Genomic DNA, 17,835 nt, shown 5'->3' with positions numbered 1-17,835 from the left:
TGCCAAGCACTGTGCTGAATGAATGCTTCATGTGTCTTATTCAATCCTCTTAGAAAGTCTATGCTGAAAGGCCCCATTTCACAGAGGAGGAAATGGAAGTGGAGAGTATAAATGATCCCCCAGGATCAGAGCAAGTAAAGGAGCCAGCAGTAGAACCCCGTGCCAGACCCCAAGCCTTAGTCCATCCCAGAAAAGAGTTAAAAAGGCCTCCCCAGCATCTAGCTTTTCCAGGTTTTCCCAAAGTGTAACTATTTCTTCATTCATTCCATAATAGAAAAGAGGAAATCAAGAGTGAAGTCCCCAGACAAAAACATGACCCGAGTCTGGGATTCTCTGCCTTATCTAGTTTTCCTCCTCAATTTCTAACAGTAGGAAAAAAAATCAGCACTCACTGTCCGAATATCAAAGTCCTGAAGGGAAGAACTCTTTAACCATTTCCGGAGAAAGTGCTTCCTCACTGTGGGCTCTGCCTGGAAAATGGCCAGTGGAATGGCCCTGGTTGAGAAGAGATAAAAAACTCACAAATGTGAAAATCTCCTGCAGTTTACATGGAAATAAGTACTTATGACCTACTTTGTAACCTATGTTTTTAGTTCATGTAGTTATTTTGTATAAACTATACCTGTATCTGATGTTTATCATACTTAATAAATATTAATACTTCATATTAAAATGTCATGATTTCATGCACAACTCCTCACCATTGGCCATCTGGTGTATGTTTGACCACTGTTATCAGAGCTATTTACAGATGTCTTTACATAAATTATATATTCATGTGCATGCATATAAATAAACATTAAAAATGTTATTCACTGGGTAAAATACAGACAGAGCCCACTGCTTGCCTGAAAATGAAATTAGTTTTCACATCACTAGCAAAGCAACATGGCAACTGTCACTACCCCTCTCTCACTGGAAGAAGTATTTGTTATTTTGAAATATCATAAAGAAACTTAGAAAGAACAGAAACCTGTGCATCCACCACCTAGTTCTATCAAACCGGCCATGCCATTTTCATGTCATGGATGAAAAATAAAGATGATGATGAAGTCCCCTGTGTAGCTCTGTCGACCCTCCTAATATAGAAGTAAACACAGTGTTTATCTTGGTGCTTATCAGTCCCCTACATGCTTTTATAGTACTCCTATTGTACTTCCCCTGTGTGTAAACTTAAGTAGACAGAAGTACACTCTGCCTTCATGCATCACTCTGCTTTTCTTGCTGTCAGTGTGGTAGCATGTAGCTGTGGTTCAATAATCCCAACTCGAGAAGTGCAGCATCAGTCTGCTTGTGTGTGAGTGACCCGGAGCTCTGCCCTAAACCTGAACTGGACCTTGTGTTATGCTCATTGTAGCAGACCCTCCAAGACTCCCCACTGCCCTATGCCTGACTGAGATGGTACCCAAGAACCCAGATTCTCTGGGCTCCAAGTGGACAAGCTCACTACACCCTCTCAGGATTCCCACCAAGGCCCCAGCAGCCTTCCAGGCATCTGCTCTGTAGGAAGTCCAAGGCCTGGTTCCTCCCTCTTCTGAGTCCTGACTATCCCTGCCCTGTTTAAGGAAGCTCATCTCTCTATGGAGGGACAGAGGCTCTACAGAAGATGAAGGTTTTCAGAGAGCAACCAAGACCCTTAAGGAATTCCTTCCTTGACGCTGGAAACCCTTACCTCTCTGTGACTGGAGACCCCTCAGGCTTCCGGGAGATGATGTAGCGGCAGCTCAGCCCTGCATCCTTCACCATCTGATCTCCCAGGAACTCAGCCAGGCGCTTGGCCGTGCTGATGGATGTCGACTTCTGCTCCCCATAATCTTCCAGCTTCCGAGACATGGAACGGTTCTCAGAGATCAGCTCGAACAGTTCAGAATCAGGCATGTTAGCTGCCTGGAGAGAGAGGCAACGAGCAAAAATATCATACAGAGAAAGGGGGCACCAGCCTGAGCTCACCCAAGACTTTCTCCATGTGAAACTGTGTTTATCTAGCCTGATGAGCTGAAGGCAGTGGTGTAACAGGGCTGTCTCATACCACTGCACAGCAAAACATCACACACAAAACCTTAACTTATATTAAACTGTGCAGGAAAATATCAAGAAACATTTATTGAGCTTTTAGTACCAAGACTGCAGAATAATAGGAAAGACAAAGAATTTATTTTTGTCCTAAAAGGAAGAGAAAGACAGGGAAAGGAGGAGCCAGGAGGGAGAAAAGAAGAGAGACATGGCCAGGTTGGATAGCAGATGGACCAACCGAGGAACCAGCTGCTTTCTTCAACGATGAGGAGGAGCCCAAGGGGCCTGTCTGAGGTCGAACAGCTTACACCTGGCTCATTATCATGATAATATTTGTTTCCTCCACAGAATTCTGTCACTGGGCACAAAAGTTAAGGGGGGTTTGGGGTAGCTCTGGCACTAAGGAAGTTATGGGATTTCATCAGAATTAGCCTTGAGTTCATCTGTCACCTTGCTTACCAGGACTCTGACTGCAGGACCCTCAGAGCCAGATGAGGAGCCTTACCTTGCTGTATAGTACGTCCAGCCAGTAATCAGCCACCTTGGCGACAGAGCCATACACTTCTTCTAGGGTGCTGCCCTTAAGAAAGGCCTCAAACACTGAGGACTGGAAAATTTTAATCAGCTGCAGCTCCCCACGGCGTTTGACTTCAAAGCCCTTGAGTTCAGCCAGGGAACCATCCTCATTGAACACGGCATACCTAGAAATATAGGCAAAGAGAGCAGAGGAGAGAGCCTGGAATGGTAGCTGCTTCTCATCACCCCTCTGCCTTTTTCCTTCCCTTTCTCATCCTCCCTTCTAGCATCCATCAAGCAGCAAACATCTCTCTATTCTGATCTCCAAAAGGAAAATGACTTAGGACCTGCAATCTGTAGAACCAGAATATAACAGGTGGAGAACAGAGTTTGTGGGTGTCAAGAAAAGCTTTCCAAATTGAATAAAAAAGGTCAAGAAACCAGAACCGAGGTCTGTTCCCATTGTGGGTCCTGGTCCATTTACTAGAGGAGTTGTTAGACCTTTCCCAAGCATAAAGACTGTGGGATTCCTACCTCTTCTTCAGTTTCTTGCCTTCTTCCTTGGAGGCTGGAAGGATCATGGCAAGGTAGGGCCCATCAACCTCGAAAAAGATGCTGTTTTCTGAGCGAGTGACGTAGGTGAGTGAAGAAGGCTCAGCCAGCTCCTGGTACTGATCATTGGTGAAGCCTTCCTGCCAAGCAAGAGTGAAGAGGGGGTCAGCCTCCCTCATCATCACCCAAACCTGGAGACGACCAGCTGCCCTCCAAAGGATGGATGGATCAGCAAGCTGGGGCTCTTCCATACAATGGACACCACTTGGCAAGAGAAAGGGATCAAGTTCTGACATACGTCCAACGTGGATGAACCAAAGTGCTTCCTGCTTGGTCTACCAAGGTTACACAGCATGTTTCAATTCACAGGACACGCTGGAAAAGGCAAAACTATCGCACAAAAGAACACACAGGGGAACCAGGGCTGGGCCTAACGAGAAGGGCCGACAACAAAGGGGCAGTGTCCAGGAGCCTTTGGGGTGGAGGCTGTTCTATGTTGCTCTGTGATGGTGGACACACGCCTCTACGTCTGGGTCAAAACCCACAGAAGTGCTCCCTGTAAAGCATGGATTCTGGACTTCCCTGGTGGTACAGTGGATACGAATCTGCCTGTCAATGCAGAGACACAGGTTCGATCCCTGGTCTGGAAAGATTCCACATGCTGAGTGGCAACTGAGCCTGTGTGCCACAACTACTGAGCCCACGCACCCTAGAGCTCGTGCTCCACAAAAGAAGCCACTGCAATGGGAAGCCCACGCCCAGCAGCAAAGACGCAAAAGTAAATGAATGAATGAAAACAACAAAAGAGTGAATCTTACTGGAAGCAAATGAAACAACATTCAACTAGGATCTAGGGTGACCCCAAGAACGCCTGCAGATTGGAACAAATGAATTCAACTGCACTAGCACTGCTTGACAGAACCCTGCCAGAGGGCTGGCTTAAGTAACTTTGGCAAATCTCACATGGTGTGGGTGGTGTAAGAGTAAAGACTAAACACTGTACTGCAGCTGGTGGGCTTACTGCTCACAGACACACAGCTCTGAACCTGCTTTACACAAATACTAGGGTTGAACAAATAAATACACACACTGGGAAAATCAGAGATAGGACAAAGGAGTCACTAATAAGGAAAGGAGAACAGACTGGAGCCGGATATATCAATATGCTCATGTTATGTCTATTTAAATATGTATGCAGATAAACAGAGAAATAAATATACACACATGTGTGGGATTATTACACACACACACACAACTTCCTAGCCAATCTGCTGTGAGCAGCAGAGACAGTCCATCTTGGTTTCTACCACCAATTCCTAATAGAAGGAACCTGGCCTCCTTGGAGAAATGGGTGATTCCAAGGTGGGACAGGGGAAATACAAGATGAGGCTGGAGTGTCTTGCAGTCCCAGGAAGTAAAGCACTCCCCCAAAAGCCAAATCCAAACCACATAACAGGGTGTGTCTCAAGGACACAGGGGGCTAACGTGAAGGAGCCTCTAGTGGCCAAAGTGGAATAAGCTGAGCAACAAAACACATCAGGATGGAACTGGGTTGTTACCCCACACAGCATACATCCACACATCCACAATGACCTAACGAATGACTCAATAAAGTGATAAGTGAGGGACTAAGTAGGAGAAAGGGGCTTCCCAGAAGTAAGAGGAATTGGTACAGGGGTAAAGAATCTGCCCACCTAGCAGGAGACTTGGGTTCAATCCCTGGGTCGGGAAGATCCCCTGGAGAAAGGAATGGCAACCCACTTCACTATTCTTGTCTGGAGAATTCCATGGACAAAGGAGCCTGGAGGGCTACAGTAAGTATGTGGGGTCACAAAAGAGTTGGACAGGACTGAGTGACTTAACAAAAATAGGATAGAAGTGTGACAACTCTTCCTTACAAAAGGTTCCAATTAATAATGTACAAAGAACAAGGGAAATACAGAGTTGCCCTGGGCAGACTGATGCCCTCTGTGACAGGATACTGCCAATGCTAAAACCAGAAGGCGAAGGTTCAGAGTGAAACAGCACATCTGCAGAGTCTCAGTGTAGAGGAGAGTATCTCCTTCATAAAGTGAAAGTGAAGTCGCTCAGTCGTGTTTGACTCTTTGTGACCCCATGGACTGGAGCCTACCAGGCTCCTCCCTCCATGGGATTCTCCAGGCAAGAGTACTGGAGTGTGTTGCCATTTTCCTTCTCCAGGGAATCTTCCGACCCAGGGATCTAACCAGGGTCTCCCACATTCCAGGCAGACGCTTTAACCTCTGAGCCATAGTCTTTACTAATTACCGGGATGGCTTTGCTTTATGGCTGGGGTCTGCCACTCCTGGGAGTGTGGACTCATGGACTAGTTCCTGTAACGTGATAGCTGGGAAGCCAGCAGGAGTGCTGATCCTGACTCAGTGCGCCCCAAGAATGCCAACACAGAGCATGTATCTGTTTTCTTTCCTCCAAAAAACCCAAATAATCTAGTAACGAAGAACAAGGGACAAATTCAAATGGAGAGTTAGTCCACAAAGCACCTGACCAGTATTCACCAAAGTGTCTGGGTCATAACAGACTGGAAAGACCAAGGGGACTGCCAGGCTGGAGGGGACTAAGGAGACAGGCTGGCCAAATGCAGGGCGTGGTCCTGGAAAAGCTGAGAAATTCAAACAAAGCTGTAGTTGAGTTACGGTGTGGTGCTGGCATGACTTCTCAGTTCTGACAATTACACTGGGGTTTATAAAAGATAAACAGAAGCAGGCAGGACTTCCCCAGTGGTCTAGTGATTAGGAATCCGCCTTGCAATGCAGGGGACGTGGGTCAGATCCCTGGTTTGGAAAGAGCCCATGTGCCACAGAGTAGCTAAGCCTGTGTGCCACAAACTACTGAGCCTGCGAGCTCCAAAGCCCGTGCACCACAACAAAAGACCCCAGATGATGCAACGGAGATCCGATGTGCCACAACTAAGACCCATCACAGCCAAATAAAAAATAAAGAGAAGCAGGCTAAAGGATATACAGGAATTCTTGTTCTATTTTTCCAATTTTGCTGTAAGTCTGGTCATTATGCTAAATAGGAACAGAGACACAGGTAACTTTTGAACACAACATCTCTGAACAAGATGTTCAGGCTAGAGAAAGATAATCTGAAAATCAGAGACATTCAGAAATGGGAGCCCCCACTCAGAAAGGGGAGTGCCTCAGTGTAAGGGCCAACGCTTTCCCCTTTCCCACACTCCTATCAAGGGAGGTGGCGTGAAGAACCCCACCCCAGACAATAGGTCCTTGCTAGAGATGCAGGCTCACCTTGACCATGATGTTTAACATAGCCCCAGGGTAAGAGATGGTCACCTTGGGCTTTTTCACATTGGTGGTCTTGATAATAAAGTTTTCGGGGAAGCTGTTGGGCAGGACACACCATATTCCATCTGTGTCCAGCTCTAAGGGCCTCCTTCAGAGAAAGAGAGAAATGAGACATGAATGACGGGCATGATGTCTACAGAGCAAGAACCCTGTGTCAATGCTGGACAGTGGACGAGGTTCCTCCTGGCTGGGAACCCACCAAACGAAACACCTTCCCGTCTCCAGCATCGCCAGCTCCATCGTCACCAGCTTGTTCCTTCTCAGCCCCTGCATCCAGCCTCTTCACCTCAGGCCGTGCCCCCCAAGTCCCAGCAGCTGGTGACCAAGTGCAGCACTCACCCGATCTGCTCGATCAGCTCCCGCGCCTGGGTGATGATGTTGGCCCCTGTGAAGCAGACGATGCCAGCCATCTCCATGGAGTACCAGCGGGCCCTGGAGGGGACAGTCACAGCTGAGGGGTGGGAGGGGCACCCTCAAGAAGGACGTTAGAGGAGTTAGGGTTGGGAGGAGTGGACATCGAAGCAGGGAAGAACTAAGGTAGGATTAAGCTCTGTGCTGAGGATACTCCTCTGTTCCTACTTCAAAGCAGTGCTCAGCTCAGGAAAGTTCTGAAAGGATGCAGCATGTGCCGTGGCAACAGCTCACGACCTCAGCTCAGCAGGGCTCTCCAGGGCAGTGGTCAAGAGAGCCCCCTCGACTTGCCTCCCTCTCCCCCAGGCACCACCTCATGCCTTCCTCGTTCTCCCACACCCCACACTCATCCTCTGACTTCTCAGGCAAAACACCAGCCCACCTGGCTCCGCACTCACATCAGGTCTCACAGGTGTCAAGTGACCCGAGGCCAGGCCTGCCTGCCCCAGGGAACTCTGCTCAGGTTCTAGCCCTGCTCTCAGCCCTTCCCTCTCTGCCATTAAAAAGCAACAACAAATAAACAAAGCCACTTTCCCTCAAACCAATCTGCCCCACCACCACCTTGCAGGGTCACCCATGTTGACCCTCCTGGGTTCCACTCACAACAGCTAGGCCTCACCTTCAATGACCTGCTCGGCCGAGGCCCCACCCACCTAGCTGCTGGTTCACTGGACACACTCAGGCCCCACCTTGCCTCATCTTCCTTTGGCACCCTACCCTGGGAACACACTCCACGTTGGCTTTAGGATGCCCCCATTTCTGGCTTTCTTGACTCCTCCGAAGACTTTACACCTCTCACTGGTCATATGCCCTGGAGTAGGAAGTGGCAACCCACTCCAATATTCTTGCCAGGATAATTCCGTGGACAGAGGAGTCCGGTGGGCTACAGTCCGTGGAGTCACAAAGAGTTGGACGTGACTGAGCATGCATGCACTAGTTGTATGCCAGAGACTACCAGACCGCTGCACAGCCCGGGATGCTCAGAAGCACGTGTCCAGGAGTGCTGACGCCCCAGATGCCCAGAACCCTCTGAGTCAGTGTGACCTCAACCCCCACCCAACCCCCCCCCAACCCACCCTCTCCCGCACTCCTTGAACGAGGCCCTGACTCTCCCCTCTTGCTCGTGCCCACAGGCCCCACCAGGCAAGGGCCTACCCCTTGCGCATGACGTAGCCGTAGAAGGAGTTGAGGATGCACTTGTGCGCCAGCTGCAGGGAGTCGTACAGGACCTCCATGTTCCTGCAGCGCTTCACCTCCGCCGCGTCCCCCACCTCCACGGCTGCAGAGAGCTTCTTTTTCCACACCTGCAACCCACACAAAGACTGATCACCTCCTAGACTCTTCCACCTCACATTCTGTACTTAGGCCCAAGGTTTTGATATTTTGAAAATTTCAAATCTGTAGAAAACTTCAAAAAAAAAAGGGTACAACAAAGACCATATACCAGAGGGGTCACTGTTGATACTTTCTGCCATATTTCCTTTATTCCATTCTAGAGAAAAACTCTATTGGCACAACCAAAGGCAAGTTGAAACTATCATGACCTGACCCCCCTAAAGACTTCAGCAAAAAATTTCCAGGAACAAGGACATTCTATATAACCTCAACACTATCACTACACCTGAGAAATTTAACGTGGATATATCAGCTTGTCCCCCATAGTGTCTGCATGCTTAGTTCTCACCTACCCTGAAAACACTTTCAATCTAGAACTGCCCCATGTAAGACAGATATCCTGAAAGGACTTATGAACACAAAGAAACATATCAATACTACATTTTTATTACTTGTGAAACTAAGGACTAGGAGAAAATACTTTGTGATAGCAACAACCCACTTTGACACCTCAGACTTAGGGCAATTTCAAGCCCACAGAACAGAATCCAGAACCTGGCAGCTAACTGGAGAAGCAGATGAAATCTACACCTTAAGACCAGTGACAGAGGCAGGGGCTTCACTCCACCAGAGAGGCCCAGGGGCTCCCAATCCAAGTCCTGTTACTTAATTTACTCTTATTAATGCACTCAATGAGCTGAGTTATAGGGTTTCTTAAACAACAAAACTCAGAAACCACTGACAGGCTGAAAGCAAAGTGCACATTCTTAGAGGCAACATCTGAGAGTAACAATTTACTCCTTCAGTTCAGTTCAGTTCAGTTGCTCAGTCATGTCCTACTCTTTGTGACCCCATGAGTCGTAGCACGCCAGGCCTCACCAACTCCTGGATACTTATGGACCAACAACTGTTTATCAGATACTATTCCAACCACTGGAAGATGGACACAGCTGTGCTAACAAGGGCTGTGTGCTATTGTAAATGGTTGCGAAGGAAATGTTCTCATCACTGTGGTGGTAGTTACACAGGTGTACGCATTTGTCAAACTCTATAGAACTGCACAGCTGAAAGGGTCAGATGTACCCCACATCAATTTTACCTCAATACAGCAGACATGGTCACCACCAAGGAGGGTGAGAGACAGGGATGTGATTCAGGGGTATCTGAACTCACTTCCTGCCTGAGTGGCATTTCTTTCTGTTTGCTAGGCTAGCTGCTGTCACAGTGGCCAAACATTGGACATTCTCTTTCATCTCAGAACGTTCCACCATTACCTCCCCACCTGTTGTCTTTTCAGTACCTAGAAAAGGGTCTGGTACAGAACAGGTGCTCAACCAACGTGCTAAGTGATACAAAATTTGTATCACACTGGAAGACATCAGATTGTTACTGCTGAGGGGAGTGGGGAAGGGGCATGAAGGACCTCAGTAATACCCAGTGCCAGTCAGGGCTGGGGTGAGGGGGAGAGGCGCAGCATGGTGACACCCATCTCTCACATCCACACAAGCTGCACCTCCTGGGATGCTGAGCTTCTAAGAGGCCAATGGACAGCTCAGCTCCCCAGCATGCTGCGAGGCTTGCGTTTGGCAGATTAGCTCCTTCTGCTTCACCATGACAAAGTAGTTTGCTGACCCCTGTCCTAAATAATTATTTTAAAAGCAATCATTTAGTTTCGAGGCCCCAGGCCCTTATTTCTTCAAAGTTAAAAACAACTGCATGTTTATTGTCTGAGTGCCTGCATTGGGCTCAGAGATCGGGAATAACACATCGAGACAGTGCTGAGCAAGGATTTTCACCTCAGAAACTAGATCCTGCTCCAACCTCACAAAGGTCAGGCTCACCTTGTGGAGACCTTTGAACTCATAGCGCCTGTCCCGAAAAGCGCGTACAGTGTCCACATAGAAGGAGTTCTCCCGCTGGCAGATGGTGGTGAGACGCTCCTCCACCTTGGTCATGTGGATTTTCTTGTACGCCTTCCGGCAGTAATCTGAAGCACAATTGAGAATGGCGGGCACGTGAGACTCCACACAGGGGACAGGCCTCTTGGACACAGCCAAAGAAAGCTAGGCAATGGATGCCAACAAACATGGGTTTTTTGGTTAACTCAAAGGAACAGAAAACTCAGAAAGACAAGCTCCTAATGAATCACATCAAAGGGCAGCCCCGTATGAATAGACCAAATACACAAAGACTACAGGAGGAAGGGTTTGGGAGCCAGAAACTTGCAGAAGGATAAGTGACAAAAGGAAGCCTATAGGACAAACTAATTCACAGTGGTCTCACCTACTTCAACAACTGGCTCGACTGACCTCAAGATGTGACACACCAACATGGCCCAACTGCTCACCTGCCAGCCTCCGCTTCTCATATTTAGCCTGCTCCTCACGGGACAGCTCGTGAAAGGCCCGGGCTGGGCCCTCGGGGGTCAAGGGAGGGAACTTCTCTGACTCCAGTTGGTGCTGGATCCGATGATACTCACTGCGACTGGCTGGCACTAGAACGAGTGATGGGAAGAGAGGATGTGACAGAGACCCGCCCACCCGCTTCCTGCTGAGCAGCCCCCCAGGGCCGACACTCACTGAACTCTCCCCTCCACTGCCAGGCCATCTTCCTCTGGCAGTTCGCTCCAGGCTTGTTGAAGTCACAGGCTGCGCAGGTGGCCTCGTCCACCATGGCAGAGGGCTGTGAGGGGACAGGAAGAGAGCAATTAGGGTTTAGGCAGAAAGAGCTTGATTCTGATATGAGAATGTGTCTCACCTGCAGGCGGTTTGTCAAGATGATGTTGGGGTACATGGCCCCCACGTCCAGGTGGTAGATGAGGGGACACTCAATTCGGTTAGGAACATCTTTCAGGGAGGTGAGCTTGGTCTTAATCTGATCACACACCTACAGAGAAAGTGGAAAGAAGTGAAGGCTGGTGACCAAGATGGAAACGGGAGATTGTACAGAGTAACAGAAAACACCATGGGTCCCAAATGGACGACAGACAACAGGCACCAACACACCAGACCCTGGAGGTACAGGACAGAGCACCGCAGCACGGGAAGCAGCAGTCCCCGCCCCAAGAGAGCTCTGGGGTGGGGAGAGAAATGTGTAATATGCAGCCTTATATGGCACAGCCCGTCTGCTAGCAAGTAGGGAGACCCGCTGGATTACCAACAGCCACACTTCCTGGGGGCCCCGAGTACCCCCACAGTGCAGGCAAGTGACACACCATCAATGTCCCTGCAATTTCTCATCTGACGTATGAGAAGTTTCAAGTTAGTATGGACCCTCTGAGGGTCCTCTGAGACCAAAAACCATGCTCTCTCAACTGTGATAATAGATGGTTTCCAGCATTACTTTATAAACCAATGAATCAGATTCTGTTTCCAGCCAAGGCTCTTAGCTTAAAAACCCTCTTGACACCAAACACATGGAAATCCTAAATGAAATATGAAAACTATCCCTGTGAATGCAGATGTAAGCTTCTAAGTTATCCCCAGAGAACAAATGTGATGAGGAGACTCAACATCAGAGCAGTGAGTTGACTCAATGGTGTCTGGCAGAGGCTGGGCCCTGTGTTGGGATCCCCAAGACCACTCCTAGGTTTGGTGACTCACAGGGAAAAGACACACAGCTCAATGAGCAAAGGGTAAAGGCACTTGGGGGAAAGTCGGGAGGAGCCCAGATTCAAGCTGAGATGAGCTTCATTCTTCCAGCAACAAACTGTGATAACACATGAGAAGTGCTGTGAAAAGTACTGTCCCCCGGGGAAGCTCATGGAGACCCAGTGCCCAGAGTTCTTATGGGGGGCTGATCACATAGGCAACTCTGCCTGCCTGGACCAAAACCCAGACTCCAGAAAGGAAAGAAGGCACTTAGCACAAACCACACTGTTTGCACAAACAACCTGAGCACAAGTGAGTGAGCCATTCTTACTAGAGGAAGGTGAGAAACCTCTTGAAGCCCGAGTTCCCGGACCCTGGCTGAGGGCAGCCAGGCAGCAGGCCTCTCTGAGGTTCGCGGCCTCAGGCCTGTGCCATGAGCTCTGACCTCACATTTCTCATGCTGCCTCAAGGAGGGACAGGCTACACACAACAAAAGGGAGACAAAATGCAGAGCCCCAAATAAAGGCAGGACTCTCAAAGGCCGCCTCCATAAAAAAATAAACTACAACAAGTCTGCTCACCATGTCTATTTTGGACTCTGGGCAAAGAAAGCATTTTCCCTGAGCGTTATATCATAACAGGCACTAACAGGTCTCCACTGGCTCTGGGACTCTTCAGCCAAGGAACCAGTTAAGAAGGGGCATCGGGCCCATGTTACTTTTGGGGAACCAGGAAGAAACTGTCAAAACTACCAACAGCCCTCCTGCTGAAGAGGAGTTCAGATTCCAAAATTGCAGAGCGACAGGACTTCCCTAGATGTCCAGTGGTTAAGACTCCGCTTCCAATGCAGGGGGTGGTGTGTGTTCGATCCCTGATTAGGAAACTAAGCTTCCACAGGCCACGTGACACATCCAGAAAGGAAAAAAATGTCTCAAAATTGTAAAACATGGGGAAAAAAAAAACCCTACCATGACTGAGAGCAGACACAGTGGGAGGAGAACCCTAAGAACATAAGAGAATAAACCTCCTGGAGTGAACATGGTAAAATAAGGCTAATTAGAGATAAGTGAACAGGCAAAATCTAAAACACAGGACGAGAAACAACAAGGACCTACTGCACAGAGAATTATATTCAGTCCTTGTGATAACCTATAATGTGAAAGAATCTGAAAAAGAATGTATGTACACACACACACACAATGTGAAAGAATCTGAAAAAGAATGTACACACACACACACTGTGAAAGAATCTGAAAAAGAATGTACACACACACACACACACGTGCGCGCACACACGCACACACACATGCACGCACGCACACGCACGCACGCTCCCTGGTGGTTCTTGAATTCACCTGCCAAATCAGGAGACACAAGAAATACTTCCTGATCCCTGCGTCAGGAAGATCCCCTGGAGAAGGAAACGGCAACCTAACTCCAATATTCTTGCCTGGGAAATCTCATGGACAGAGGACCTGGGCAGGCTACAAGTCCATGTGGTGTGAATAGTCAGACATGACTTAGTGACTAATCAACAGGAACAAGAATATATATACATGGAATTCCCTGATGGCCTAGTGGTTAGGACTCTGTGCTTCAATGTAGGGGGTATGCATTTGATCCCTGGTTAGGGAACTAAGATCCTGCAAGCTACATGGCACAACCAAGAAAAGGGGGGGAAAATATATATATGTGTGTGTATTTTAAAAATCTGAATCACTTTGCTGTATACCTGAAACATTATAAATCAGTATAGTTCAATAAAAAGTTTTTAAAAATAAAACATAGGAAGAGAAAGTCCACTATAAAGAAATAAATAAAGCATATTTGAAAAAGAACCAACAGAGAGCTTCTAGAAATAAAGATATTGTCCTAAAACACAAAAACAGTCACTGAAACTAAAAAAGGCTAAAAATGAGAACATTGGATATGTACTTATTTGATAAGTTCATTTTGTCCAAAACTTATGCAACAACAAGAAATACAGCATTAAAACTTGAGAATTACTGTACTTAGGAGTTATTCTAAGAAAAGTTGGCTTAAAAAAAAAACACCTTTAGATCTGGGGTCAGCAAACCTCTGTGAAGGACCAGATAATAAGGATTTCGGGTTTTGTGGCTACAGTCTACTTTTTCTTTTAAAATATTTTAAAAATATGAAAACCATTCTTAGCTTGCTGACTGTACAAAAACAGCCCTTCTGTATTATAGCTTACCAACCTCTGGACATTCAAAGTATTAATTGGAAAGCATCTAAATTACACAAAAATCAACCAGAAGAAAAAAGGAGTATCTATCAAGTAGAACAGGAAATACCAGAAAGATAATACTTACTGTTTCTAACGGAATTTTAAGCAAATGAACCATTAGGAGAATAATTCCCCCATCCTTCTCTGTGCTAGGGCATGCTCTGAAATGCTGCTCGGAGAGGGAAGATGAGACGACAGTAGTGGGAAGGCTGGGATGATGGGATGACACCTGGACAGGCCAGATGCCGCTGTGTGCCCCCAGCTAGCACCTCCCACCAGCTATCACACTACTGCCGAGATGGTCACTCAGGAACAAAAGGTGAACCTGCTACCCCTTCCCTAAAGACCCTAGCCCACCATACAGAGAACAATTTCAGGGACTCTGGATGACCATCTGTCATCTAGAAAAAGTCCACGTCCAAATTCACTAAAGTGTCTGGGGTCCCTCCAATTAGCACACCTTCAGCTCACTTCTCACTCATTTCACTGGTTCATAGACGTAAAAGTAGTATCTTCGGGGAATTCCTTGGCGTCCCAGTGGTTATGACTCAGAGCTCTCACTCCAGGGGCCTGGGTCCAATCCCTGGTTGGGGAACTAAGATCCCACAGGCCTCACGTCAAGGCCAAAAAAACAGTATCTTTGTTTTGTTCAAGTTGCTCTTTAACTCCTATTTGTCATTCAGCCTACACTCTCTTCTTCCCAAGTTGGTTCATGGAAAGTTCCCAAAGCATATGATAGCTGTAGCTGACAAGGGCTGCACAGAACTTTGTACTATGCAGAGCAGGTGCACACATTCTTGTTTGAACTTTGCCTGGTGAATATGTTACATTTCTTGAAATCAATGCTAGAACTGTTAAGAGCTGCAAACCACTGGAGTAGCTGAATATGCTGAAGCAGGGCCTGATAGAGACCCAAGATGCACCACATCCAAAGGAACAGGACCAGCAAAGCAGGCAGTGCTTGGTGCCTCTGGTCATGTGACACACTTTGCAAATGGCGCTTTCTAACTGCTATGTGAAGGACTTTGCAGTTACGATATTCTACCTTGTAATTTATAGGAACTCCTATCATCATTTTTAAAGTCTATAGACAGAAAGAAAGTAAAAACCTCCAATGGCTCCTTGCCGCCTACAAGACATAGTTGTATCTACCCTTCACTTGCCTTTCTCTCCCACATCAGCCCACCACTTTGTTCTGAAAGCCATTGCCTCCTCTGTGAAATTCTCCTGAACACAGTCAAGTCCCTCACTGTGCCAATACTCTGTCCTGTCCTAACTACACGAGACCAGGCCCCGTGTCCTGTCTCAGCAACCAAGCACTATCACACAGCAGGTGCACAATGAATAGGCCACTGAAAGAAGCCACTCTGCAAGGCAGGGCATGTAAACAGACTGTTCTCCCCACACCACTCCCCCGAGCCTGTGCATCACCTCTTGGAAGTTGATGACCTGCTCCATGGGCACCTTCTCCTCTTCCTCGATGGCGTGACGCATGGTTTTCTCCACCCGCTGCAGCAGGAAGTCAAAGGCAGCAGGATTCTAACACAAACAACCAAGAGAGGATGTGAGAAAGACAGGAAAATGGCCCCACACCACGTAACCTACTTCAGGTGGGACTCTACCAAGAGAACACTCCAGAAGGAGTGGCAACCTAAAGGGCAGGCCAGACAAAGGACAGCTGGTGAGGAGTCCATGGGTGAGAAGGGAGCGAGGTTTTATTTCAGCCCTTGTGGCTGGGTCCTCCCACAGCACTGGCGGGACGAGGCCCTGCCTCAGGAGTGGCGCACCATCCGGAACCGGCAGGGGATGTCGCTGCGGAACACGCCCGACTCCAGGGCTTCTACGTGGCCACCCACGTAGGTCTCAGCATCTAGCACGTGGCCATCATCTGTCAGCTTGTTGAACTCCTGCTCCTGCTTGTTGGGGAAGACGATGTTGGCATGGAAGGCCTGCACCATTAGCAAGGCCTCGCACAGCGTCCCAGAGCCTTTCCGCAGCACCTACCGGGAAATATCAGGCTGTGAGCCAAATACAGCAATCCAACGGCTGCACCTGCATCAGCTGCCTGAGGCCACCCTGTCAGGCAGCGGGCCAGGACAGGCACTGACCTCATCGGGCTCCATGGGGATGATGGTACACAGGGCGAATATAAACGGGTGGACATATTTCATGTACAGGTAGTATGTGGCCACTGCGTCCGACACCGAGTAGGTGGCCAGAGTCTGAGGAGAAGACATCAGACAGTAAGGTCAGTGAGGGGTCCAGAGGCCGCCAGCCCCAGCAGAAGGTGACTCAGCAAGGCAGCACACGTGCCTGGGGCTGCTCAGTGGCCATCCGGCACATGTCTTCGGGGTCCAGTTCCACTGGGTCGTAGCCCAGCTTGGCTTTGGCCGCTGCTTTGAGGTTGTGGCTGCCCACGGGCAGGTAACTGTCCCTCTTCACCCACCTGGAAAGGAGAAGAAAAGCAAAAGCCAAGGATAATTCTGAGACAAAGCCCAGGAACCTGTGAGATGTGGTGAAGCTGGACATTCTACAGGAAGATGCAGGGTCCTGACAGGTACCCCAAAAGATCACCAAGACCTCATGTGGTGCAGGCCCCTTGTGAAAAACTTTCACCTGGACCCAGTCAACTTCATAGAGAAACCCACAAACACAAGGAGACGACACAGCCGGTCCTTCCAGTCCTTGTGAGGCCTTCCTCTCACCCTCACGGAGAAATAAAAAGGGGACCAGGCAGGAACCTGCTGTCTGAACCTCTAGATTCCTCCACAGCTTATTTGCTACAGGTGCTGCCAGGCTCTGCCCTGCTCTCCCTGCCCCTCACACCCTGCTGTCAAACTCCTGTCCTCTTCTTACACAATCCCTTCTGTATAAAAACACTCGAGGCCCCCTCGTGCCATCTCTACCTCCACCTTCCTCACAACTCAGCCCCACGACAGACACCACTGTATCTCTAGGACTTACAACTTTACTGGCAGCATCCATTCTCACCGTCTGTGGCCTCTGCCCTGTGGGCCGTCCTGCCCCTCAGAAATGCCGTGCTGAAGGATCCCCAGTATTGCTGCCTCCACTGAGGAACCCCACCTCTCTTTTACTCCTCTTACTTAAAAAAAAAAAAAAATTTGACTGTGTAGGGTCTTAGCTGCAGCCATGAGGGATCTTCAATCTTCACTGTAGTATGTGGGATCTTTTTTAAAAATCATTTTTCTGGCTGCACTGGGTCTTGGGTGCTGCGCGTGGGCTTTCTCTAATTGTGGCGAGCAAGGGCTACTCTCCGTTGCAGTGGCTTCTCTTGAGATGGAGCATGGTCTCCAGGTCTGTGGGCGCAATAGTTGTGAAGTATGGGCTTACTTGTCCCTTGGCATGTACAATCTTCCCAGAGCAGAGATCAAACCCATGTGGCTTGCATCAGGAGGAAGATTCTTAGTCACTGAAACACCAGGAAAGTCCCTATTTCTCTTCTTGAGAATCCATCAACTATCAAGTTTTTTGCTTTTATCACGGAGCCCCCCAGTCTCCAGATCCTCCATGTGGGTGGAGCTCCCAGGTCTGCTTTTATTCTGAACCTGAGCTCTGCCTTATTTCTCCAGGAGCCCAGCCCAAGTCCTGAGAACCAGAATTTCCTAATGCCTCTTGCACCTGTCCCCATATCTATAGATCCCCAAGTCCTCGACTCTCAGATATCTCAAGACCAGCCCTCTCTTCACTCCTCTTCATGTTGCAACCCGCCTGCCCCTTAAATCCACACACCATAATACCAGCGGTAAGGAGAAAATTCATCAAGCTTTAAATGTGTCAGTGGCGCCCCATGACCACCAAGATAAAA

The 17,835-nt window shown here is 48.4% G+C and overlaps 1 protein-coding gene across 1 annotated transcript in view; it reads right to left on the bottom strand.

Moving 5' to 3' along the window:
- POLE (DNA polymerase epsilon, catalytic subunit) overlaps positions 1 to 17,835 on the bottom strand; it is a 57,247-nt gene that overhangs the window by 28,455 nt on the left and 10,957 nt on the right. Inside the window, exons 13-27 of the mRNA XM_040251535.1 lie at positions 16,323 to 16,455; positions 16,118 to 16,231; positions 15,797 to 16,009; positions 15,441 to 15,548; positions 10,929 to 11,057; positions 10,751 to 10,853; positions 10,519 to 10,665; positions 10,013 to 10,158; positions 7,992 to 8,140; positions 6,765 to 6,857; positions 6,369 to 6,513; positions 3,064 to 3,221; positions 2,519 to 2,714; positions 1,673 to 1,887; positions 393 to 495 (exon numbers count right to left, since the gene is read on the bottom strand). Coding sequence (XP_040107469.1) covers positions 393 to 495; positions 1,673 to 1,887; positions 2,519 to 2,714; positions 3,064 to 3,221; positions 6,369 to 6,513; positions 6,765 to 6,857; positions 7,992 to 8,140; positions 10,013 to 10,158; positions 10,519 to 10,665; positions 10,751 to 10,853; positions 10,929 to 11,057; positions 15,441 to 15,548; positions 15,797 to 16,009; positions 16,118 to 16,231; positions 16,323 to 16,455 — 2,152 coding nt within the window. The remainder of the gene's footprint in view (positions 1 to 392; positions 496 to 1,672; positions 1,888 to 2,518; positions 2,715 to 3,063; positions 3,222 to 6,368; positions 6,514 to 6,764; positions 6,858 to 7,991; positions 8,141 to 10,012; positions 10,159 to 10,518; positions 10,666 to 10,750; positions 10,854 to 10,928; positions 11,058 to 15,440; positions 15,549 to 15,796; positions 16,010 to 16,117; positions 16,232 to 16,322; positions 16,456 to 17,835) is intronic.

This window comes from Oryx dammah, unplaced genomic scaffold, assembly GCF_014754425.2.
Source record: "Oryx dammah isolate SB20612 unplaced genomic scaffold, SCBI_Odam_1.1 HiC_scaffold_12, whole genome shotgun sequence".
In the NCBI taxonomy this organism is placed as follows: Eukaryota; Metazoa; Chordata; class Mammalia; order Artiodactyla; family Bovidae; genus Oryx; species Oryx dammah.
This window is presented reverse-complemented; position numbering and strand designations above follow the sequence as displayed.